This window comes from Megalops cyprinoides, chromosome 13 (assembly GCF_013368585.1).
Source record: "Megalops cyprinoides isolate fMegCyp1 chromosome 13, fMegCyp1.pri, whole genome shotgun sequence".
NCBI lineage: Eukaryota > Metazoa > Chordata > Actinopteri > Elopiformes > Megalopidae > Megalops > Megalops cyprinoides.
This window is the reverse complement of record NC_050595.1, coordinates 27292586-27318415: the sequence shown is the minus strand read 5'-3', so window position 1 is coordinate 27318415 and position 25830 is coordinate 27292586. Positions and strand designations below refer to the sequence as shown.

The following is a 25830-nucleotide window of genomic DNA, read 5'->3' as shown; positions in this document are numbered from 1 at the left end:
TATTTCAGATATGAGGCTTCTAAAAAAAGGGGCGCACTATCCCATTAATGTTCCCTACTATAGAAGATTCCTAGCCCTGAACACATTTCTGGAGTGATTTGTCCATTCTAGTTCATTCTCTAGAAATGTACATCTTTGTCCATTGCAATTTACTCTGTATGGAAAAACTAGGTACAGTTATTTATTGGGCAAGTAATGGCTAGCAAAGATGATGGTTAAAGCGAATCGACAAAAGGGGGTGGCAAATAAAAGCAAATGCTTTGCATGGAGACAGCAGCATCTGACATAATCACCTTGCAATGTGCACCATGCCATTGGTACAAGACACATGTCTTTGTTTGTATGGTGGCAACATCCAAGAGAGGAAGACTGCACAACAGCATCAATTCCAGGTAACTACCTCTTGTGCTTGCAAACTTCCATTATTGACAACACATTTTAATGATATGTATGCATGGAAGCATCTTAGTCGAAACATCCCTAATGCACATATTTAGAATTCCAAAGTATTAGGAATACTGTCTCTGCACCTCCGCACCGTTCACCTGAATTTGGAGATGAAAGAGTCTTTCCTAATCCTTTCACAATTTATGGAGTGCTTTAGTAATCTCTCTCCATATATTCCTGCTATCGCTTTACCAATACCAGCCACTTGTCCTCCTCCTTTCCCAGATGTTTTGCTTGTGTTACAGGGGTGGCAGTTTGAGAATAAAATACATCTAAAAGATATTGCTTTTATGTTATCTCTTTTCATTGCAACTGCAGAACAGCATGTGATTGCTCCAATCCCTTTTCTTTCATTTGAAAGTTTAGCATAACACACACGAAGTACTCAACCAAATTTCCTCTCTTTCCCAAAACCATTATGGACTTGGCCATGGTAAAAACTCCCCCTAAAATATGTGAACTTGTACCTCCAATCTATATTCAGAACAGGATATGGACATAGTGCTTGATGTTAATCAGAGGAAATACGTGTAATCAAGTGTTCAATGTTCATCTGTCTGCATTTGACACAGGGCGTAATTCATTTATGATTCTACACAGCATTCCTATCCCTTAAAGCTCAACCTAAGAGCATTTTTCAGGATTCAACCTTCCACCTTTATATGCAGAGTCTGGTCGACTTCCAGGTTAGTACATTAATCACTTGCAAACAAGAGCTTTTGATTGTCTTTTTTCCCTGAGATAATGGTGGCCGTTCACAATTATGAAGCTCTGATTGGCAAGTCACCAAAATGTCACTCACTGACAAAGACTGGCTAATTATTCATCTATAATGTCTTTTGAAATAATCCATGCATCAGGTGTGACACTTTTCGGTACTACCAGATAACCTGACATTCTCAAGGTCACAGGCTGATTGGAGGGTTTGTGCTGCTCTTCCAGCAAAATGTCTTTTTCTTCTAATTTGTAAGCAAGCTTCCCCCTCACACATTTAACCACTGGCACATAAAGCAATTTTAGAACTGGTCTCTGCTACGCTCCATTGTGTTTTGTAACATTCAGTTTTTACTTTCTTTATTTTTTGCTTTCCTCTGTAGGCAGTATATAAAATGTATAACTGTGTACATAATTCTGTTTTGTGAGTGGCGAATGTTCTTCTCAGACCAGCACAAAACCTCCAGAAACTGGCCCTCCCAATGATGTTATAATCCCTGCTTTAATGTCTATTTCTGGTGCCATTTAGTCCAAATTGCAATACGGATGTGTTATTGTTTTTTTTATTATTTTAATTGTGCTTTTTGTTATGGACTTTTTGCTGGTGTGATTATACTCATCAGCAAATAAAAATGCTAGAGAAAGAATAAAAAAGAAACTTGCTACTCAAATATTAGGAACAAAATTCATGTTCACAATCTATCTGCAACTCACCTTTTCCTTAATCTTGAGTAATTCTGGCACAGATACATTTTCTTTCTTACCCAGTACTATGATTTCATCAGAAACTGGCATCAAAATAAATATGGAGCCAATGAAAATGCAGAACAATGGTCTCAATCGCTAAACAATATGGAAATGCAACACATTGGATTGTTTTTGTGCAATTAAATGCTATAATTTGTCATAACTAAGTCATAACTGAATCACAATGTTTCACTTTCCTAATAAAATACATTCTGAAGCAATGCTAACTGTGTCCTTGTCATGTCCACTGAAGTTATAATAAAATCCTTAGAAAAATTAAATTGATAGCACAATTGATAGCTGATAATTTTTTGTGACTTTGTAGAATACAGAAGTGAGTGGAGATTTTTGTTTGTTTCAATAACAACGAATTGCATTTATATAGCTTCTTTTAATAATTTCAAGACACTTTCCAGTGAGGGGGAGGAGTTGGGGGGGGGGGGTGTCCTGCACCAATGTATCACACCCACTTAAATGATGCTTATAGGCCATTTTGCAGCAGGACACTCACTGCGTATCAGTTTAAGTGGAGAGGCAGGGATTTATTTAGCCAATTAAACTGAAGGAAAATTAGTTGTCCACCTTGACCCTGGAGAACACCCCAATTCTTTCCAATCAGTGTCATGGGATACTTAATGGTCATAGTGGGTCAGGACCACATCTCATCTGAAAAACAACACCTCCCTACAGCAGGCTTCCACATAGCTGCAGTGGGGCTTCTTTTCCCTTTCAGCAGAGGTAAGACTGCCCTCTACTGTTCCGCCGCTTTCTGCAGCAGCATTACTTTCCGGGCTCGGCTTAGCTTCAGCCTTTTGACAACAGAAGGCAACAGGGTGTGACTGCTGTTAATGTCTGTGAATCTGCGCAACAGTTGTGTAGAAGTGGGATGAGATGGGCATTAGAGTGCTAATCATTTTTCTCCACGTGATATCACCACTGAAGAGACAGTCGTTTATTATTATTATTATTATTATTATTATTATTATTATTATTATCATCATTATTACCATTATCTATAGATAGATAAACCTACCACATGCGAACAGGAATAGTGAAAAATATGAACATTTTTTTTTTAAGTTTGGGTTTAGGGTTGCACTGGTAGTGTTATTATTGTTATTATTGTTAGTAGTAGTAGTAGCAGTAATAGTGGTAATAGTAGTAGTGACAACAACGACAACATTGCTGACAATAACAATACATAAATGTGCGTTCATAAGCATAATAAACGGGTACTTTTCTCCCAGCTTTTAAATGACTAAAATAATATAAGCTTTGTGTACGTTACATCAAATATTCCACACCACACACTTATTTAATCTTTGTTCACTAAATATCATGTCTGTCATGAGCTATCAATATATTATTTTAAAACAGTAATGTGCAATGCAGTTCCTTTCACTGCAAATCTACTTCATTACACGGTATCGATGTATGAGGGAAACTATACCATCTATTGGCAGTAGATGTCGCTCCTTCACGTATTTCTTTCATATATCCCCCAAGTTCAAATAATTTATTTCACCGTTAGCTTTTTATTGTTATGTTTTGAAACTTCACATCACAAATGTGAATCACGACATATGCCCTTATTTGAAAAAAGAAATGTTTCGAAAATCCGTTTTCAAGCTCTGCGTACAGTTGATGTACTTTCACAATGATAGTAAACAATGTCAGTATATAAGCGAATTAATATATTTTCATCTTTCCACATTTAATTTACCTCTATTAGAAACACAGGTTAAACTGTCAGTGACAACAATTTATTTCAAAGATATCTGATTATACAACCAGGAAGACCGTTTTATTTGCAATTACCTACATAGTAATTAAATCAGGATCACCAGTCCACTCATAAAATACATTATTGTTATTGTTACTATTTTTTGTATTATTATTTTTGTTGTTGTTGTTGTTATTGTTGTTGTTGTCTATGCGTACGTTTTGACAGATTTATCTGTTGTGTTCATTACACCGTTCCAATCAGCTAATAGGCGGCGTGACTGTTGCCATACCCAGATAACGTTTTTGTGTATATGTATTATCATTTTTTTTTACACCTGTGGAGATCATAACAAAGTTACCGATATACCCTGCGTTTGTCTTGAGAGGGGTTAGATCTTTTGTTCCCCAAGTGCAGCCTCAGAAAAAAAAAATAGACGGCGAAAGAGGTGGTGGGAGGAGAGAAGCAGAAGGTGAGGGTGAGGTTGAGGGAGAGAGAGGGAACTGAATGGTTGTTGAAAAAGGCAGCACCGAGAACGTGTGTTTGTAGGAGAGAGGGGGAGAGAGAGGGGGAGCGAGAGAGAGGGAGAGAGAGAGAGAGAGAGAGGGAGAGGGCGAGCGAGTGAGAGCGCGAGATGCTGACAGATTCCTGATAGATGTGCAAAATGGCGCAAGCATGTTCGACCCCCGCGAGCCACCAATTGTTGTAGCTCGGAACATGAAGAGCTAGCTAACTGCTTTCTTTCTTTCGCCTCGCTTTGTTTTTTTCCAAGCCTCATAGTATTTTCTAAGTGCTTAAATGGCTACCAGAAGGCGCTGCTTACTTTCACGCTTACTTGGATTACTCCTGAGCGCTTTAGTTGGTGAGTAATTATTGATATCATTAACACTGCTCTTGCGATTTGGGTTACACCTCTCTGGAACTGTGCCGTCTTTTTGCCCTCCTATCGAATAACTGGCGCTGCGGACATGCATGGCTGCTACGGCATCGCGCTGACCACCTCGCATGACCATGAACTTGGCCATGCAGGAATTCATGTGACAAAGATTCCTGAAAAGACTCTTTATTTGCTAAGTGATGTTTGTTCAGTACTGTTATTCTGGACTCTGGGAGCGTGCGCGCTACTGAGCGGGTTCAGCTATACTATGTGTGCATATATGCAGCAGGCATCTCTTTTTGTTGGGATTTGCTTAAGAGTAAAGGCTGTGCACGACCGATCATTAACTTGCTGACCTCTGTCGTACAGTGTGGCATGTTGTGTGTTGCTGCATGTGGCTGAAGGGAACGCTTTCATCTTGTTAGTGTTTATGGGTCCGGAATCCGCGTGTATTATTATTCTGTGTTATTGTCAGTAGCCACGTGTAGTGGTATGCGTGTTTAATGCGGGTTTGCTCTATCGTATGTTATTATGTCAATACCGCTAAGCGTAACATGGGCTCGCATCACCCAGCTCAACGTCGATATTTTGCATTGGCACTGCACATCTCATGCGGATTTCTTCAGTGTTCTTGTGGAACAGGCGTAAAGTAGCCTGCTGTTTTAATATTGAATCGCGCACAGTAGAGGCAGAGTGAATAGCCTGCCCGCTTTCTTCAGCATACCGTGTTTATTGTGTGTATGGTCAATGGTGTGCTAGTAACCTAAAAGTACTATCGGCTGTGATTGATAGATTGTAGAGACCAGTGTCTCGCAGTGCTTTGTGCTTCATCAACCAATAATATTGCAAATATTAAAATCGTCATATTACCATGCTGCCGGTGATACCACTACTACAAATAACGCAAGTAGTAATAATGATGACGATTACGTCATCACCAGAATCGCAATAATGATAAAAACTGACAATAATAACGCTTCTGTAAAGGGAGGTCTGTGATCAACTTCTTAAGTTGTGTATTCTCTACAAAGAGAGAGGAAGCTCATAAAGGGTGTAACAGAAAAGTGCAAAAGCACTGTTAAGTGAATTCGCAACATTATCTGCTGATGAACTACAATAGTATAACTTACCTTGATAAATAGGTTACGGGCTTTCTTCTCATCAATATACTGGACACTTAAAATAGACCATGTGTAACTTCCTTTGGCTCGCTACGTGTTTCTGCTGGGAAGAAAATAAACTGTGTTGAATGTGTCGTAAAAGATGGCAAGGTGCTCCTCAGTCTCCAGCGCTTAACAGTCGCCGTGCCCTCTGTGGGTAGTTTCCTAAAACCACTGATTTACCAGCTGCCTTCCCTGTATTTAATGTGCTGCTGTCATTTGACACATTTACTGTACTCTGAAAGAGGAACAGTGGCCGAAAACATACTTCAAATTGTATATTGCCATGTTTGCATTTAGTGTAAACTGTGAATTTATTTATTTATCTTTTTTTTTTTTTTTTAGAAATTCTTAATTTGTAGATGTCATTGTTCTGTGGGACACTATCTTTGACAGGCAAACTAGCATGAACTGATCTCATCCAGATGGGTAAACCAATAGCAACTGTGACTCTCACACAGCTTTTCTGCCCTGGAGAACACAACATTTATAGCGATAATAAATAATAATTTATTATAGAAATATACAGGGCATGTGCTCGTGCACTATATTTGTTTTCAGTAAATTAAATTAAGTTGCGGTCCCTCTGTCAGATGAACCATTTCAGAGCGTTCATGTAACTGTCAGAGACTGAGCTGTGACTGTGATTCTTTGTGTAATCTGATTTTGCATTGTGCTCAGGAGAGGAAAAAAAAACACAGAGCTTACCGTCTGCTGGAGAGAATATGTGTTAAGACTGAGCGTCAAGACAGTCCCTTTCCTCGTTTTTTTTTTTTTTTTTTAATTTCCTTGTGTCCTTTGTTCTGCGTGATTGACAGTTTTGTCTCCCAACGCGAGGCCCCACTTCCCACTGTGGACCAAAGATATAATACCCTCGCCAGGATATTTGTGTCCTGTAAGAAACCCACTGTAGCCTTTATAATCATGTTTGGGATTTGGATACAGAATGTGTTCGCCATGGCGATTATTACAAGGTGCCTATAATAGACTGCAGGAGAATTGTTGCCCTTGGATTTCTTGTTTTTTTTTTATTTATTGGAGTGCATGTCAATGACTAATGATCTTTTTAAAGGGGTCTGGTGTGGTGCAAAAATCTCTAACGACAAGTTAAAGTGTGGCGAGGGAGTTCAGAGGATTTATGGTTTTCAGCGGAAAGGACGTCTCTCTTGTTAAATATTTCAAATAGTTCAGATTTTTTTGAATAAACCTTGCACCCGGGTGGAGTGGTTTTTTTTTTTTTGTTTTTGCAATTTATGGGTGCCATTCAAAGCCTCGTTGGACAGGAGCCGAACAGGAAGACCACTGAGAGAAGATAAGAGGCTAGCTCAAGCAGCTGCTGTGCCTCAGTGGGACAGGAGGTCGGTCCTCAGGCCCTTTCCTTAATGACTGGAAAGGGTTGATGTGTCCTGACACCTCCAGTTATTTTTATTCCACTTCCAGTTCAGTAGTAATCCTTGCAAAATCAATATCAGGCACAGATTTAGACTTAAGTTCGGAATCAAGTAGGAAAAGCTGAAGTGCATGAGAGCATTTGATTTCTGATTTTTAGTTACCCTCCCCTCCTAATAACTCAGTCTGTCAGATGTCTGTTTTAACCACAGTTTGTTCTGTCCATAAGCTTTAGTAGTGAATTTTAGTTTTACCTGTTTTTATTGCTCAGTGTGTAAGCTAGCTGTTTTTGAAAACAAGATGTGATATTTCACAATTAAATCTGTAAGAGTTAAAAACAACACTTGATTCAGCCTAATTTGTTATCTGTGTGCATAGATTAGAAAGTTTTTTATCCCTGGTACTAGCATGATCTGTAGGATTCATGTGGTTCCATAGTCTGTATGTCATGACCACAATGAGATGACTAGTTGATGTTTGATCCAATACCCAAAAATATTTGGACAAGCTCAATAACAATAAAAGCATGCTTTGAATTGCCATTCCATGCAAAGACAAGGATGAAAGTTAAAAAACATGCAATCCATGTTTGATGTATTTCTTATTTTGGTAGATTGTAAAGAGGTTTTATGAAACTGGTGCAGATTTGTGCACATTTGGCACAGATTAACGTCCCTGCTTCAGCTTTGCCTTGTTTTTATATAGCCTAAATTTACTTTGATGTATTGTTTTGATATTGTCACATCCTTGCCAGCTTTATGCCTCAGAACTTTACATCTGACGTCTGAGAGCATAGCGTGAAGCTCGGTCATCAGGTTGTTACATCGTTGCAAGGTTAGTCTAACACCCGACCGTTTTATTGCCATTAGGTTACCAGCCTTTTTCCTTTCAACCACCGTGGGCCTGAAGTTTGACCTTGGGTGTCCTTAGATTCTGCTAAACATGCAGTGGCTGATCAAAAAGGCTGGTTGGGCCTTATTTTCTAGAAAAAGCCATCAGATAAAGGCTGTTCATTTCAGCCTGTTTTGTGTGTGGTGCTGAATCAAAACTGGACAAAATCCTAAAAACACAGATCCCTGTGTCATGAGTGGAAGGGAGAGGACCCATGTCGAGAGCCCTAGTCCTTAATCCTTTGATTGCACTATTGCAGACCGCTGTAGTGCTCTGAAAGGCGGAATTCACTGTGGGTACCCCTGACTTCTACCCTTCAGAGACATGGGGGGCAGAGGGCATGATGGGAAATGAACATGTGCTGACAATATAATGGGCACTTCATCATAGTAAACAGCCCTCGGTATCTGGAGCGAAAAAGACAAGCATTGTTGACAAGAGCAATCTGTGACATGTGTGCATGGATGCCCACACATACTATAACGTATAGAAGCACAAATATCCCCCAGAGATTCAATTAAACATACTGATTGATTCATTAGATAAAGGAATGACGAATCAGAGGTGGAGAAGGAGAGTGGAGTGGAAGGGGGCAGTGGGGGGGGGGGGGGGGGGGGGGGGGGGGGGCTGTAAGTCACTGCTGATGATTGGCTGTTATCAAAAACATGTCTCTAAAAGCATTTCCCCCATAGTAAAGCCGAAGTGTTCACATGGATCAGATGGGCATGAATACATTCATGAGTGAGGGGATGTTTAAGTATATAAAGTGAGCTGTGCTTACGGAAAGGAATTTACTACCGTTCTTTCCAGTCATGACACAAGACAGTGAAAAGCCTATTAAGCCGACAGCAGCAAGCAGACGCACTATAGCGGCTTATAAAAATGAATTTAAATCAAGATGGGACAGGACAGGCGTGTTTATTAGGCTTCCGCGGAGGCAGGGTGAAGGAAGTGGTTGGCCCGCCGTTCAGACCGAGGGGGTGATGTGATTGTGGGGGGGCGCGTTGCTCCATCATATCGCCGGCGTGCTGCGTTCGTGCCAAGCTGTGCGTAGAACTTGACCGCCATCGGCTCGGATCAAGCGCCCGGCGGCTAGCTCGCTTTTATGCGGACCGCTTGTTTTATAAGATCTTGTAAATGCCGCGAGTGGCGCTCGAGTTAGAGGAGATTTAAAGTTTTAAGTGCCTGATCTGATCCGAGGCTTACGTCACCTCGGAGTCGCAAAATGGATTAGCCTAACGTAAACGAACTCATTAAAAAACGCATCTCAGATTCTTCTGCGCGAAAGAGAACGAGTGCATTGTTCGGTGTGGAAAGGGCATCGTTTTTCCATCGGCAGCAGCTGAGCCCTACTTGAACTCCGCATCCTCCCATCACCCGACAGCCGTGCAGGACTCGAATCGGATGTCATCGGGCGTGAGGCGCTCAAAAAGAGCCAGTCTATTTCTGTCCGTCAGACTCCCGTGCACGAGGGTCATCCAAAACCTGAGGAAGCGCGCAGAGCTGGCAACCCTTCCTTCCTTTTTTTTTAATCCAGATCCAACCTCAGATTGCGCTCCTTTGGCAGATCTTCAGAACGCGCAGCACTTTTTGAAGGTGGCATTAAAGAAGTCGGATCCTCTCCTCAGAGTGCGGCGTCTCTCTCTCTGATTGGTGCTGTCTGCGGCAGTCTGGCTGCCCTAGATTCCGAGCTCACTCAGGGAGGGTTGCCGCTGACTCAAAACACACATCTAGAGGGAGAGGGGGCGGCTGTGGCTGTGGTGTGTATCACCTGTGGTTTTTAAGCACCCCTCACTTCTTCTCATTTCTCATAACTGATGTCTCTCCTCTTGTAAGATCTTTCAAGGAAAAAAAAAAAAACTCAAATCATATTTTTGGAATTGCCCAGTGAAGGCAGGGCTTGTTCAGGTGGGAGCAATGTACTGTGCAGGGATCAATATCCGTCATCAGTGTAGCTACAGAGCTAGCAGAGGTCTGACCTTGTCAGATGAGCCAAGGCTTGGGAGACAGCAGCAATACTTTAAAATACACATGGAGATCCTGCTGTACTGCGCAGCCTCTACTGTAAAGTGTCATGCATCTTTATTTAGTGAACTTCATATCGCCTAAGACCAGACTCACACTGTGGTCCTCTTAAGCTCTGCATTGAGCTCTCCCAGCAGACAGCAGATGCTCCTTATACTGAAATACATCCTTGAATAGGGCAGGCGAAGATACAAATTGCTTTCTGTGCAATTTATAGGTAACACTTAACATCACACTTCCCTAGTATCTGTGCAATTACAAATGCAAGCACTAGACATTATTATTATCATTATTATTATTATTACTACTCCTACTGAAATATTATTTTTTATGTAGCAGATGCCATTTCTCAGGGTGCCTTCTTTTTTAACATATCCAGTTACACAGCTTGATATTCACTTTAATTCAGCTTTCTCAAGGCTTAAACAGGAATGGCCCATAGGATTCAACCATGCAACCTTTGGTTTACAGACAGTTCTTAACCACTACACAATGTCACCTCTTTCTTTTAGTTCACTGTCTACTCAGTGCTTAGTGTGTACTTTGGCTACCCGTCACTCTTGAAGTAATTACACATGTGTGCCTGTATGATACTTACATAGAAGTCATATGTAAGCGTTATGTAACCAGTACTTACATGTCTGACTTTTTCATATATTGAGTTTGTTTGCTTAAACCACATCTGCGGAACACCGGTTACGTTGTGCTCTGTTCTGGCTCTCTGATGCCTGATAGGAGCGATTAATGTTCCGTGACATTTTTAAAAGCTGAGCATTAAACAAGCAGCGGTATGCGGAGGTCGCGCAGAGGAACAAGTGTGTGCATTAACGAGACCGCCTCGAAACATTTCCCTATCCCATAATGCCTCATTTGTGTCCGAAATCACCCAGCATCCCGTGAGCAGTTTCGCGAGCTTCGTTTTTGTTTTTCCCCCAAACACGGAGCATGCGGACAGCAGCGGCGACCCCTTGGGGTGCTGCTTGCTTGCCGACAGCCGCGCCCGCTGACACCAGTTTCCTGAGCCGGACACTCGTGCTTTGTGGGAGCGGGACAACGCGGGGAGCGCCCGCGGAGCTCGGGTCAGCGCCACGGAAACACGAGCTGACCTTTGCCCCCCGTGAGGGCGACATTATTAAAATGAGCCTGACCCTCTGGACGGCCACAAAGGACGGACTGTTCCAGTTCTTTCCACTTCTCCTTTTACTTTTTAAGGGGGGGTTGCAGTCAGTGCATGTGGGTAAAATGAGTCTTTTATTCACAGACCTGGTTTGAGGAAGGAGAGAGAGGGACAGAGGGAGAGAGAAACGGAGAAATAGCTGCAGCCAGGAGAGGTTTGTTTGTCGTTGTTGTGCGATCTCCGGTGATGGACATGTCAGTGCATTCCTGCACTCCATCTAAAGGGGGGTATTTCTGAGCTGGAATGTGAGCGATGACGCCAGAGGTACCCCCGCCCCCCAATCGCCATAGTCTCTCCGCTGACCCCCTCCTCCCACCCCACCCCTTTGGGTCCAGATAGATTCCAGGGCCAGAAGCATGGCCTATAAAGTACTCTGTCCATCAGCAGCTGAAACCGGACACCGTGAGGGGGTGGGGTTCGGGGGGGCGCAGGAGGGTCTACAAAGCTCTCTGTTTTTATCGGCCTGTTTACCTGACACCCCTCCACCTCCTGTTTTTCCTCATGTCTTTTTTTAACCACAGCCGCCGCATCAGATTGAATAACAACTGTTATGAAAGGTATTGTCAAGCACAATACTGTTAACAGTAAAGGCCATTCCATATCATCCTCACACAGAGCAGCTGAGCGTATTTTAAATGGGAAGGGGTTTATGGACACAGGGATATGGGTGTCCTCTCAGGCAGGGTAGCAGTTGGGTGTTAAGCATTTGTCGGGTTGAGCTTTAACACGGCCGTTTGACCCCGACTGAGGTAAAGAGCAAACAAGATAGGGATGACGGACAGTCCGAGGGTGCGAGAGGGAGAACTAGCTACCTTTTCCCTGATCTGACGCTGGCAGGTGAAACTTCGATACATTTCCATTCGGCTAAAATGTCAGCAGAGAGCAGGATGGGAGAAAATTTCCTGATATCTCCCGGCGGGAGCGGAGATCTAAAAGTGGCTTAAAGCCACGGTTCTCCATGGAGCTCAGGGATTGGCCGGGAGGGCACGGCCTCGCCCCTTCTCTCAACCTTGAGAGCAAAGTCTGCGCTCCATAAAGGAGATTCAAAAGTTTCACGCTGGCCTTTCGCAGCCAGATCTGAGGGTTTAGTTTCCACCACCAGATCTCCAAAGTTAATGTTTTTTACAGCTCTGTGGCAGGGAGCAACGAGCCTTTAAAGTCCACAAACACCAGCTGAGCTCCGTTTTACGAGTCACAAAGCAAGGAGGCTTCAAGGTGGAAGCAAGAAACAGAGACAATTGCATAATCGGCGTCTCTCCCGGCTCTCAGCCGTGACCTCGTGCACGCGTGTTCGGGGCGAGGGAAAGCACTAAACAGTGAAAAATGTGCCATGCTTGTTGCGCTGGGAGTTACTGAGTGGGATGCAGCTTGTGCTAAACCAGCGAAGCACAGCCAGTCAGGGCAATCAGAGGAGGCCGTACCAATTTGATTAAAATTCCAGACAATTAATGCAACAAATAAATAGCTCGTTTTGTTGCTATGGCACAGGGCACCTAGCAACAGTGGACATGGCAACACGGTGGGGGAAACGGCGATGTGCAGGTGTCGTGTTGCTCCGCGTTGCAAGCGAGCATGACGTTTTTGCTGTTGCCTTGAGTAAAATCAATATGAAGCCCAGCTGTTCTCTACAACCAGTCCTTAAACGTGTGTCTGGCTTTCAAACTGCTTGTTGAAAAGGCTGCGAAGGTAAAATGTGAGGTAGTGATATTCCTTTGCCTCTGTTGGAAATATAGGAAAATTGTATTGTTGTTTGTTTCTTATATTTGGGTATGTAAGATAGCAGGCATAGTATGTAAGTACTTAGAAGATCAAATTGTTGGAAAGTGAAAGTATACATCTGTGTGTGTGTGTGTGTGTGTGCACGCTCGTATTTGTGTGTGCCCTGTGTGTGTGCGTGAGTGTGTGTGCGCGAGTGTGTGTGTGTGTGCGTGTGTTTGATGAACACTAACCAATTGTACATGAATGCGTGTCCCTGTCTGCAGGCGTGACATGTGGGTCAGAGCTGTCCTTCACTCTGGAGCCCAGTGACATCATCGCGGTGCAGGAGCAGCCCCTCATGCTCCACTGCCAGGTGGACGGCATCCCACCCATCACCACGCAGTGGCGGAGGAACGGCGCGCCCCTGTCCGAGGACCACAACTACGCCATGTTCGCCAACGGCTCGCTGCTAATCGGCCGCTTCCAGCAGACCAAGTCGGACGGCTCCTCGGACGAGGGCGACTACGAGTGCGTGGCCCAGAACTCCTTCGGGCTGGTGGTGAGCCGCAAGGCGCGGGTGCAGGCTGCCAGTAAGTAACCCTGCCGCCGTCAGGTGCACTGCTGACAAGAATGGCTTCCTTTTTCATTACGTCACTTCCTTTCCTCACCTGGGTGCCTCTTTACTAGATGTGTAGATGCTGTGTTACATGAACAGAGATATTGATGCTCCTGTAGGTGTTGCAAATGAGAAAGATTATACTTCTGTTATTATTGTTGTTACTGTAAGTTATTATTATTATTGTAAGTTATTATTGTTGTTGTTTTGTCATTTAATTGATACCCATTAAGCAAAGTGACTTACGTCATTTAGTGTGAACACATACATGAATACAGTTCAGAATTTTACACTCGAGCCAAGATTTAGAGTAAAGGAGAGGTACAGTGTTGGCTCTGTGGAACACACCTGCCAAAGGCACCTGGTGGCTAACGCACGGGCGTGTCACAGTTTACCGTATCCAGCCAGTGTACCTTTTCCCGAATCGCCATTGCCGTATTTCATATCCTGCTTGTCGCTCCGAGTTTGATTAGCCGAGTCTTAGACCTCTGACCTCAGGCCTCTGCCAAATGACGATCATGTGAGTTTGGTTAAGTCTGCCGACGGTCTGCTCTGGAGTAAGCGGCTTTGGTAGCGGGAGCCTTGACTGGCTGGGGTAATAAGATTTAAGGACATGGGGGGGGTGATGAAGGTGCAAATTGGAGCAAATTATTTTGGGATGAACCAAATAATGTGTGAGTGTGGGGGGTGTGGGGGTTGGTCCCTCGGCCTCGTATTTAATTAGTGGGTAGGACTTAATCCGTGCTCAGAGCAGTGCTGCACTATGCAAGTCCTGCCTCAGTCTTCATGCTTGGAGCTCAAGCTGAGTTTGGTAATTTTCTCCATGTTGGGATGGTCTAACTGCCGGTGCCAAGGCAGCAGGGAGCTCAGATTGTCGCTGGTGGACCCCTCACTGGGTTTCAGTGCCGGAAACATATTTCTCCCGTTCATTTTGCGCACACTGCACCTGCGGTATAGACACAAAGGACTCCCAATCTGGCTCCTTAAATTCTTTAGAGTCATTACCGCATATTCTCTCCGGGTAGCCGAGAACGGTATATCATTATTCTCATCAGAACCGGGAAACAAGGAATGTCTCGCCTCTCCCTCTCTCTCCCTCCCTCTCTCTCCGCTTGCATCCATCTATCTATCCATCTGAATTCCCGTCTCCCTGTCAGCCTGCCTATCGGTCTGTTGATTTATCCTGGCAGCTTTCAGAAGATGGGGGAGTGAAACAGAGCTGTGGTGTGCTGGATACGATCTACTCTTCCACATCGCGGCCTTCCCCCAGCTTCTTACAGCGCCGATCTGCATAAACACACGCATAAGTGTATTCTCACAAAAAACCACACACACACTGTACCAGTGTGTTATTGAATGGAATTCCCAGTATAAAAGGGAACATTACATGACACATGAGAGAGTGACGCGGACCCAGTTTAACATGTGCCAAGCAGATCCCCTCACAGACGCCTCCTCTCCCCCCCCCCCCACCCCCCCCCCCACTGTCTCAGCATCAGCTGTTCGGCTCCTGGGAAGTGACGGAACCACCCTGTGCCCATGCTGGCGAACAAAAAGGATTAAATCGGAGGAGGGGGTCAGAAGGATGGTTGTTAATGCTGTTGTTAATGCCAGGTGCGGGGCGTTAACTCCCCAATGAGCATGTGTTATGTGAGCTCTCTGGTTTGACTCCGTGACAGTACAAAAACCACAACGGGATCCCAGAGACAGGAAGTATGACATCACCTGTGCATGGACATCAAGGGAAACCCACTTAAGTTAAGGGAACTGTTGGCTGCACCTGCCCAATGTGGGCCTCTGTTGAGTTTCTGTCTCTGCTGTTAAACTAGAATTTGCCTGTGTCCGCTCACTCATGATGGCTGCAGTTGTTGCATTGGGTTTCCATACCACAGTCATGTAGCATGCCTGGTTTTGAATATAATGGAATGCAACTTGTTTCCCCATTGGTGTTTAAGGTATGTAAGGAGCTGTTCAATCAGACAGCTCCCCTAAAAAGGTGCAAAACAATTGAATGAATGCGCACAGCCAAAATAACCATGTTCCCCACTGGCTCCACCTGGAATGCGATGCGAAGGTCAACATCCAGAACCCACCGTAAAAAAATCCCCGCCCACATCGTGAAGCAACGGTGTTTGAATCGGCCGGCCGTGAGTTTTGTTATTGATGGCGTGGCTGCGCACAAGGGCACCGTGGAGGAAGAATCGTTTGTCTTCGCGGCCCCTCCCCCTCCCTCCCCCGTCCCCCACAGAAACCCTTCCGCGCACACGGCGACACGCGCTAACGTGTGGGGGCGACTGGCGGCGGGCGCGTACAGGTGTGGCCGAACCCCCAGTTTGACGGATCTCGCCGCTAACCGCTTCAGAAACCTCCCCGCGAGCCTCGGCGGCCGCTAATAGACTAGGGCATAGGGACGGGGCTCCCGCTCTGTATGTGGACAGCTCTCTGCTGTGCTGTTGTGCGGACTCCGTGTGCCGCTCTTTGTGAGATGGCGGTGGCTGCGCGCTCTGTAGAGGTCCCCCCCACGCTCCCCCCACCACACAAACCCCATCCCCCCACACCCACCCCCCCCGCCACGACCTGCAGAGAAAAAAAAACACAGTCAATCCTGCACAGCGGTGCCGCCGGACACAGGAAGCCTTTTAAAATCTCTCCAGGGAGCCTTTCTCAAAAGGTCAGGCTATAGCTACATTTTTGAGCACCTTTCAGATTTTCACATTGGGGAATATCATACGCTCCCCCCCCCTCACGAGTTACGAGTAATGTCGAAGTTAAGCGGCGGTAACGTCCGGTCCCCGGTCGGAGGATTTTCGGTAACCGGGCCCACGTTCAGCTTGCCGCGTGCTTGGGTCTCCGCCAGCAATGGTAATGGTACTGTTTATAATGGCATAATCGCAGTGATTCATAATATCAATGTTAGTGGTGTTTGCATTACGCATCGGGCCGACGGTGGGGTGAATCAGATCGCCGTTTGATTCCATTAACATTTAGGTTGCAGAATGTGCAGATGAGCTCTGGTGGATGCTAATAAGAGAGAATTTGTAACAGATTAACTTTCTGTGGGTGTACATGGCTCCGAGTGGGCGATCGCTGCCAGTGCTGAGGCAGAGACCCTCCCCTGCTAAGGTGCTCAGCGTGTGCCGCTGATGAGAGAGTGGGTGCGATAAAATTAACACGCTGATGTCTTTTGTCACTGTGTCACTGTACGTCAAAACTCTCTGTCTTTATGGAACCAGTGTCATATTAATTAGACAGGTACCCTTAGACAGTGCGAATTAGAGCTGTAGAACATGCAAGCCCGAGTATGGATAGCTAAAAATCAAGCACAAGGACTGGAGGTAAAGTAACATAATACACAATGTCTAGTGAATATGTGAGTATTCTATGTGTGACACAAAGCCGGAGATGCCATTTTAATCCCGAGTCACCATGTGGAGCAAATCCAGTATGAATTACAGTTAATGTACATCTACAGAGGGCTTTGGGGAGAGGGGCTTGGGAGGGGAATCGTTGGCTTTGTTTGTGAAGGTGGAGAGCTTCCCTTTGCTTGATTGCTCAGATGTAAGATAAGATGGGAGTTTACTGAGTTGGATTGAAGGGAGAGGGGGGAGGGCTCCATGGAGGCTCTCCTTGATGGTAAATATGGTTGTTTTGCCCTGCTCCAGTGTATCACTCCACACACGTAAGCTCTGGGTGTTTTCTGTGAATACATTTGTTTAATTTTTTGGATGTAGTCCCTGACCATGTGTGTTTCATTTTCCCATGTTTAATATAAAATAGGGCACCTTTTTCTAATTTCATGTGATACATGGAAATCGCATTGTAATGAGGATGAGTTTTGATTTTTGCATTTTGATTACACAAAAAGTGTCTCAGTTGCAGTGGAGTGAAAGCCTTTTTCTGAACTTTTCCCACATGGCTGTCGTTTCAGTTCTGGCCTTTCCTGGGAGCAGAAGATCATGCGGGTCTTTGCTTGTTTTTTTTTGTTCTCGGGGCAGCTTAATGGATGACCCCTGTCTTGTGACTCATATTGATCAGAGCCTAAAGATTACAGATGGTTTGAAGGTTGCATTCTCACCCCCTGACCCCCTGACCCCTGTGCCAGGGCTTTCTGAATGGGCTCTGTCCTAATGAGCCACATGACCGGCGCTTCAAGTAGGCTGTCCTCTCGAGCGTGTCCACGGCCTCCCTGACGTGGGGGTGGGGGCGGGGTCTGAGGGCGGGGCCTGGCGTCATGTCTGCGTGTGCTTTGCATGCCGATGCTTGGCCAAGGGAGTCAGCAGCCGCGTACTGAGCGACAGAGATGATGAGCTCGAAGCTCAGCCTCTCCCTTATCGACTCCTTAATCTGTTATCTGTGGCAGCAGGACACCAGCCCTCTAGGCAAAAGTAAGTCACAGGAGGGGAAGAAGGAAGAAAAGCTCACAGCCAAGTTTCCAAAATCACGTGTGCCTCATCTGTGCCACACCGAGCTCCACAAATTACTGCCTCCTTCTTCTGCGAAGACCACTTTTTGGCCTCCCTCTCCGTTGCTTCCTCCGGGCACCTACTACCATGCCAGCCTGTGCCTCGGCACTCCGAGCTCCTCCTCCTCCTCCCAGCTGCAATCGATGACCCTTTAATAGTGCCCGAAGATGCGCCGCTTCCGACGCGGTTTGATCTGCGAATCGTTACGCGCTGCGAGGGCCTTGTAAAGAGCGCCCTGGGTATTGTTATCACATGAAGCGAAATCCATATTTCCTTTTTAAAAGCAGTCAGTCAGGGTCTTTCCTCCCTGCCGTCAGTTCCTCACGGCGTCCCTCCCACCGTTTCTTCCTGGAAGGCTGCCGGGGAGGGAGAGGGTGCGAGGTGCTCCCCTCCCGACACCCCGGCGTGGGCACGAGGAGAAACGTGTTAGATTGGAATCGAGTGAGCGATCATCTTCTGGTGCGATGGCGGGGCGATGGGGGGCTTTGGGTGAAGGAAGTGAGATTTCTCTCTCACCCTCATTCTCTCCATGTATTGGAGCTGCAGGTGGGAAGAATAGAGCGGTGTCCCCCGCTCTGTAACCCCCCCCCACGGCACGACTCACGCGGCACCCGGAGGCGGGAATTGGGGTGACGGCTGCGTGCTGATGAGTGTCGGAGGCATGTCACACGCGGTCGGGCGACTACAAGGATGTGAAAGTGGGTGAGATCTCGGGACTGACAGCCCATCCTCTGAAGCCTGAAAACACCAGCAGTGGCTTCATGATGCGTCCCTTTCTCTCTGTGTTACTTTCCCTTTTATCCCCGCTTGCTGTACCAGCCTCCAATCCGGCATGCTCTGCAACAAAGGGATGCCATTAAGGAGGCAAGGGCGGAGGGCTCTGGCGGACCACCCCCTCCCCAAGGTAGAGCCCCTAGAGGCTTGGAGGGGATTAGCGGAGGAGTAGTCTCTGATCCCCTGTATTTTTAGTGATGGATTGCCCCTTTAACTAAACCTAATCCCCCATGTGTAGCAGCTGGCCGTCCAGTCATGGAGCTGCTGCTCCAGCTGGATGCTCCGGGTGATGGAAGGGGATTCCGGGTAGGTGCAGCTCCTTAACGCGCAGCCATTTTGACTCACGACAAAGGAGACCTGCTCGCACGCTTGCACTGCTCACACACCCACACACGTGCAAGCCACCTCTGCTCTGGCTGAGAACATTGTGGGAATTATACTACATGCTATTTGGTTTAATTTGTCATGCAGCTATATCTCATTTTCAGTTATAAACTAGTATAACACGGGGCTTAATGTGGAAATTGCATGGTCTGTTTTTTAAAAGAAATTGCACATACGTGTACATACACACGTAGGCTGCATGTAAATATATGAGGAGGACAGGGAGAAACATGCAGTGGTGGTGATAACACACTGAATTATGTCCCTCTGCAATGCCTTGAGTCAGGGACCGCTCTAATGGCCGCCCTCCAATCAGAGCAGTTTAGCATATGAGAGCATTTTGAACAGTTTCAGCCCTCTTTTATTCTTTCATGTCCGACCAATAGAGGGGTATTTTGGAGGGGTAGGGTGGGGCGGGGGGTCCTTTTCCCCTTAAGTGAGGTGAAATATAGATCCTCTCTCAGCCTTCTAAAGATCAAAGGCTCCTTTTTGTTTCTTTTTTTGGAGGGAGGGGGACACGAGGGTGTAATGTATTTGTCAGTGTCAGTGCTCATGCTCAATTTGTACTTTAAGGTAATTTGCGCTATTACAGACTGCCTGCAATACCGCAGCGCTGGCCACAGCGGCCATCCAAAGGGTGCTACGATTAGCGAAGGCTCTTTACAGCCCCCCTCGGATAAAGAAAGCCCCCCCACCCCCTGGACCATAAATTGCGCTTCTTATTTGCTTGTCTGCCATTTTTTTTGTGGGATCGCGGCTGGGAGCTGATGTAACGCGGGGTCCCCCGTGGGCTCGGTGAATCGCCGGGCCGTCCAGGAAACACTTATTTTTGTAAATGTTATGTCTTTGATGGCTTTGCTCTCGGCCTCTCCCCTCCTTTTCTTTCCCTCAGAGCTCCTCATTAGCTTAGACTCAGGAAGCTTTTTATCATTTCAATGAATTACGGGAGTTGTACAGTGGGCCGAGCCGGCGATTTACTGATGCTCCGGCCTTTATTCCCGCGCAGGCCCCGTCACCAAGCAACTAATCATAAAAGCCCCCCGTACCAAGCGGCCTTTGCGATCAATCGAAAGGACAAGCTTTGGTCCCATTCTTAAACATTAATTGGAAAGAGTTTAAGCTTTGTTAAGTTGTAATTTTTTTTCGCCCGGCATTCTCGTCAGAGCGTAAGGCTGTAATTGACCTGGGGAACTCGGGGGGAAGTTTGGAGGGGTGCCGTTCGATCCAGAGGAGGGAAAAAGAGATGCAGAAGGTGAAATGGCTACGCTAATCGGTAAATAAAATCAGCTCGAGAAAACTAGCCCCCATTTCTTTACCAAGGGAGAAACCTGGGAAAGCCCACAGTAAAGTTTCGCCCCAATATTTCAAACGACACGTTTTTACTATCTAATTATGCCGATGACTTGTGAATTTCCTTCCCAGTTTGAAAGGTGTTCTGCCATCAAATGAGAGCTGAAACCGGAACGCGGAGGAGCTGTCGGAGATGAAAGGAGAGCAGGAAGGTGGGGGGTTTCCGTTTAAGTGCCACAGATAAAGATTTCTAGAGAGAGATGTCACACTTCCCTCTGAAGGTCATTTGTCCAGTAAAATGTTTACCAGACCTTCTCTTTTCATTCGGTCACTGTGATATGTGTCCATGTGGAACGTGTTTGCTTTTCCATTTGAACGTCGGTCACTGGGGGAAAGTGTTTAAAGAGTGAAAGAAAAAACCTGTATGTCACATGCGTAAACTACACGATCTGTGTATTTATGTTCAAGGCGGAGGTCATGTTGACATATAAGCATCAAAGCACTGCCAGGTTTTAGGTTGTTGTGCGTATTGGGGGAAAGGCAATGGGGGCTAGGGGGCGGGGGGCGGGTAGGGGGAGGGCAGGGGGGTGTGTGTGGGGCGAGGTGACATTCCACGGCCCGGTTGGAGGGGCAGCTCTCAGCAGGCCTCCTCTTCACAAACCATAAACCCCTCCCCCCTCCCCCCTCCCCAACCTCCCCGACTGAATCACATGCCTGTCCATCTCTCCCCGGCCTCCTTTGTCCGTCTCGAGAACCCCACCCCCCTGTACCCCTTCCCCCCCCCCACTCTCTCCAGCCTCGCGGCCTCCGCTCATTACAGGCCTTTGAAGCCGAGTCTCACACTTCCCGCTGTCACCGAGCTCAGTGACAGATCCTCTCAGGTCAGGGGACCGTCACAATAGAATGGGAACACGCTGCGGGCAGGAAACGAGAGAGAGGGGACGGGAGAGGGCCGCGGTTAAGAGCCGGGGGCTGGGCCGCCACGGGCTGGGCCGCGACCCGCACTGGACGTGCCTCCCAAACACGCTTCCCTTCCCCTTCTCAAGTGCAGGGAAGGGTGGGCGGGGGGGGGGGTACTCCAGCATTAAACACTGTCAGACATTCACACACACCGAACATCCTCAGCAAAGCACACAGACAGATCCCGCCTCAGACAGGCAGGCTGGATTTATTAAGCAGGGAAGGATGGGGACGTTGTGTCAGTGGAGGTGCCTGTTTCATGCATCGCTGCTAAGTCAACCTGTGATGGATGCTAAAGCAAACAGATGTGTTGTTCCTCGGGCAGAGGGAAAGTATGCTGGCATCCTAGTTTGGCCTTTTCCCACAGTTCTGATTTATCAGTGACAGTGGAATTCCTGGAATGCTGTTTCAGCGCAGGGAACACCGCTAGCATTCCAGAGCTGTTGCAGAGAGCGGGGCTGCATGCTGCTGGCCTTCACTCAGAAGTATCTCTTTACCTCTGTCTCTCTCTCCCTACATCCCCCTCTCCCTCTCTCTCTCTCTCCCCCTTTCTCCTTCTCCCTCTCCCTCCATAACCCTCTCTTCCTCTCCCTCTGTCTCCCACTCTCTCTCCCTCCCTTCCTCTCCTTCCCTCTCTCCCTTTCTCCATCTCCCTCTCTCTCCATCACCCCCTCTCCCTCTACCTCACTCTCCCTTTCTCTCTTGCCCTCCCTTCCTTCTCTCTCTCCTGTTCTCCATCTCCCTCTCTCTCCCTCTCTCCTATCAGGACTTACTGCCTCTGTGTGGCCTCTGACCGCATGTTCAGAAGTAGGGCTTGTGTCATTCCTGGACGCAGATGCACAAGTCCTGCCAGCAGGCGCCCAGCCAGTGTGGGGATTGCCCGGTCTGTAGAGCATGGCCCTGAGACCTCCCCCGACCCGGCCCAGGGAGATTTACCATTAAAGCACAGGTGACAAGGTGACATAACTGAGGTTCTGCTCTTTGAACAGATACGGGCTCTGGTGGAGGCTCCAAAATTTCAGTCAAAGGCTCCTTGAACTTGAGTCAGTCGGTGTAGTGTCCAGCTATTTCGTAGTCCAAGTCCGTCAGCAAAGGTGGGGGAAGCACCGAGCCTCATCTGCTTCTGCAGTGCCGCTCGCACTTAACCCAGCACAACCCCAGCCGCCTGCGCTTGAGGCGTCTCTCTGAGCAGAGCAGGCCATTAGGGATTGATTTTTTGGCGCAGTCTCCGGGTCGGATGGGGTTTCTCTCACGGGGAGCCATTGATTGGAGGCAGAGCGGCTCTGTGACTCCTTCTGTCAGCAGGTGCGTACAGGAGCCTGCTTTACCAATTCCCGCGGTTCTCCTCGACGTGCGGAAATGGGAAATCCGCCACGCCGTCGCTGACGTGCTTATTGCCCGTTTTCCTCTCGCCCCTGGCCTCTCTCTCTCCTCCCTTTGTTCCACCAAATGACAGCATCCTTTCCGCCGTGTCGTGTGGGAGCGGAAGAGGAAGCGTCCGTTTTTTTGTAGCCGCCTGTGGCCAGCGCTGCCCCCCTCCCTCACCTCCCCGGATTGGCCGGTGTAATTAAAGCGCGGTCAGATTAAGCAGCTCCTCAGAGTGGGGACGGTTTCGGCGGACACCACATTCCCAGGCGCTGAGGCTCGCCGCGTGTCTTCAGGTTGCTGCTCTCCTGGATTTATATCTGCAATCTGCTTAGAGCCGCTGCCTCTGTTATCGAGAGATAAGTCGGCTCGTTCTCCTCAGCGCTGTGCTACAGCATTATGCTGTTTTGCATATATATTTCCTCTCGCGCGGCGCACACAGGAAGATGGGTGCGTCTCTGTTGTAATAGAGTCATTCCCAGGACGCGATATGGAGCCGTATTCTCGCATTAGCGCAGACATGCAATGTTACACCACAGGCAAAGAACTTACCTGAAGTGACTTACCTTAAGACTGCCTGTTTCAATCCACTGTAGGGAAATACTTCTGTCCCCTTGTGCAATACATGCAATGCATGTGTCTCAGTAAATATTAACCTGTAATGTTTGTAATGCTAGCTGTTCAGACCTTACCAGACCTTGACCGGAGCTGTCCTTTTTTCCCCAGTGTGAACAGGTGTGATGGCAGCACTAAAGGGCAGCAACCGAGTCTAGCAGTAGGGAACTACACTAACCAGTAGGTAGCAGGATTGAATCCCTGCCTGAACACTACTGTTATATCCAAATAACAATTGTCTATCAGTAAAACTGGTCCATATACACGGGTAATAGAATAATGTAAACTGCTATAGTTTTTATTTTATTAAAAATGTAGACCTATGTAAGGGCCATATATTCTATATATGGGCCTTACCATAGGTCTCTTCTATATAAAGGCCTATATTCTGAGTGAATGAGGTATGAAAGGCAGCAGTGGGTGATATCACTCTAATTCTGCGATGCTGTTCACATACATCAAGCAAATTCATTGGACGCTTTCCTCAGAAAACGGGCCAAGTCTCCGTGTTCCTGTGAATCAGATGTGAGATCACAGCCTCATTTCCGAAGGCCGGGCTGCGGCACTGAGCGGCAGCACTGGGCAATTATCTGCGCAGACGAGGGAGACACACGGACGGTGTCCGCGGGGAGGGGGATCTCATCCCACGGGCCAGCAAGGCTGGCGGAGCCCACAGGAGCAGAGGGTCTGGGTTCATCTAATCAGCTCAGAGCCAGAGAGCCCCAAGCCCTCAAATGCTCTCCTGGCAAAGCATTGTCCATTGCCTTGGACTGGGCTGTAGAATAAATTGTTCTTAATGAATTCCAAAATGGTGGACTGTCCCTGTCACGGTAGCTTAACGGCCGGTGGGGTGGGGTCTGGGATTCGTCTCATCTCAGAGCGCTCGATCACAGTGGCTGGCAGGAGACGATATCAGCGGTGTAAATACCCCCTCCCCCCCCCCACCCCTGTGCTCGGCCAGCGTGTTTGTGGCAGCAGAGAGTGGCTGGGTCCTCCGCCCTGTGCTGCTGGGCTCAGCCTCGTCGCTGGAGGGGATTACATGTAATGTGCTGTTAACACCAATTTGTGTTAAACAGATAAATTAAAGCACATTAGGGGAGGCTGCAGGAGGATTTTCAAGGACAAAAAAATAGAATGCCTCCGCTAATTGTCCTGGGGAGCCCCGTGTGTACGTTAAACTATTTAAGCTACAAACAAAGTGGCACTGAATCAGAAACGCTTTTTCCGTATGCTAAAAAATGCCCTCGCTTGCACTTCGGTAAAGACAGTGACTGCAGACGCACATAGAAACGTTCAACCGCAACAGCTCGCTAGACCCTGGAGCTTTGAGCCAGCGTGTTTTGAAATGTGCCAAAAGATGTCAGAGGGAAGCCATGTTTTTGTGCCGCCTGGAGCAGGAACGAGGATCTTTGCTGCTACGCTGCATGATTGCACAGCCGTGTGCCTACACAGACACACACATACACGCACGCGTGCACACACACACACACACACACAATCACACACTCATACACACATGCACACACATCTCGCATTCACCGCAACCTCCGCATGCACCGAACCCGGCAATCTTGCCGATATCTTTTTATAGCGATATAAACACAAGTGGCCTTTTGTTTAGAGTGCCTGTGCACACAATCGCGGCTGCGAGGCAGTGCATTTCCGGCGTGGAGTGACTGTTCTTTTGACGGAGCGCCGAGTGAAGTGCTGGCAATTGGCCAGCGACAGCAGCGACTCAAAACTAACAAGGAGAAAGGCCCCTTCCTCGGAGCTGAGCAATTAGACAATGCCCAGATCCAGCTGCATCTCCCCTTTTTAGCGCCATTCACGGCTCTCCCGCCGGAGTCGGCGGGGCTGTTGTGACAGGGTCGTCGCGGAAACACGAGCCGGCGCACGGCGGCATCCGGGGGGCTCAGCTGCCCTGGTGTAAACAGGTAGAGACCGGATCTCATCGTCCTTTTCAACGGGTGCGAAGCCGGGGATGCGTTCATTCCGGGGATGCTATTCTGTCACTCAATTCATCCGTCCCTCTCTCCATCCGAGAGGAATGGGGTGATGGGTGCAAAAAAAAGATTTGCAGTGAATATGTCATTTGCAAGGTTTAGAGTCATTTTTTGTTATTATTACTCAAACGCACTTTTTACCGGCATCCTCTCACATCCACATTGACTGGATGCCATACTGGCAAGATGTGTAGCCACAGGGGCTGGGTCTGTTTGGACGTTTTTAGCACTGACTCTACAAAAATGTACCTGCTGCTTGGAGAAAAGCGCACCAAAGTATTTACCCTTGTGTATAATGCACTGGATTTATGTGCTGGCACAGTGGTGGTATAGGAGTGGCCACAGAGCTTGGGTCTGTTTAAAAATTAGGTGAGTATGATTTGACAGAAAATATGCCCCCTTCAAGAGAAAAAAAGCAGCTGTCCACACGGTTGAGCTGGCTGTCCGTTGTTGAGCCCAGTCGGCTAACCTTGACCGTGGAATCAGAGCCCTTGCATACAGCTGTGTTGTCG

At 47.3% G+C, this 25830-nt stretch overlaps 1 protein-coding gene across 1 annotated transcript in view; it reads left to right on the top strand.

Annotated features, from left to right (window-relative positions):
• Nucleotides 1-4396: 4396 nt before the first annotated feature.
• Nucleotides 4397-25830, top strand: part of igdcc3 (immunoglobulin superfamily, DCC subclass, member 3) — a 61720-nt gene continuing 40286 nt past the window's right edge. The window contains exons 1-2 of the mRNA XM_036544358.1: nt 4397-4493; nt 13133-13438. Of these exons, the coding sequence (XP_036400251.1) occupies nt 4430-4493; nt 13133-13438 (370 nt within the window). The 5' untranslated portion in view covers nt 4397-4429. The remainder of the gene's footprint in view (nt 4494-13132; nt 13439-25830) is intronic.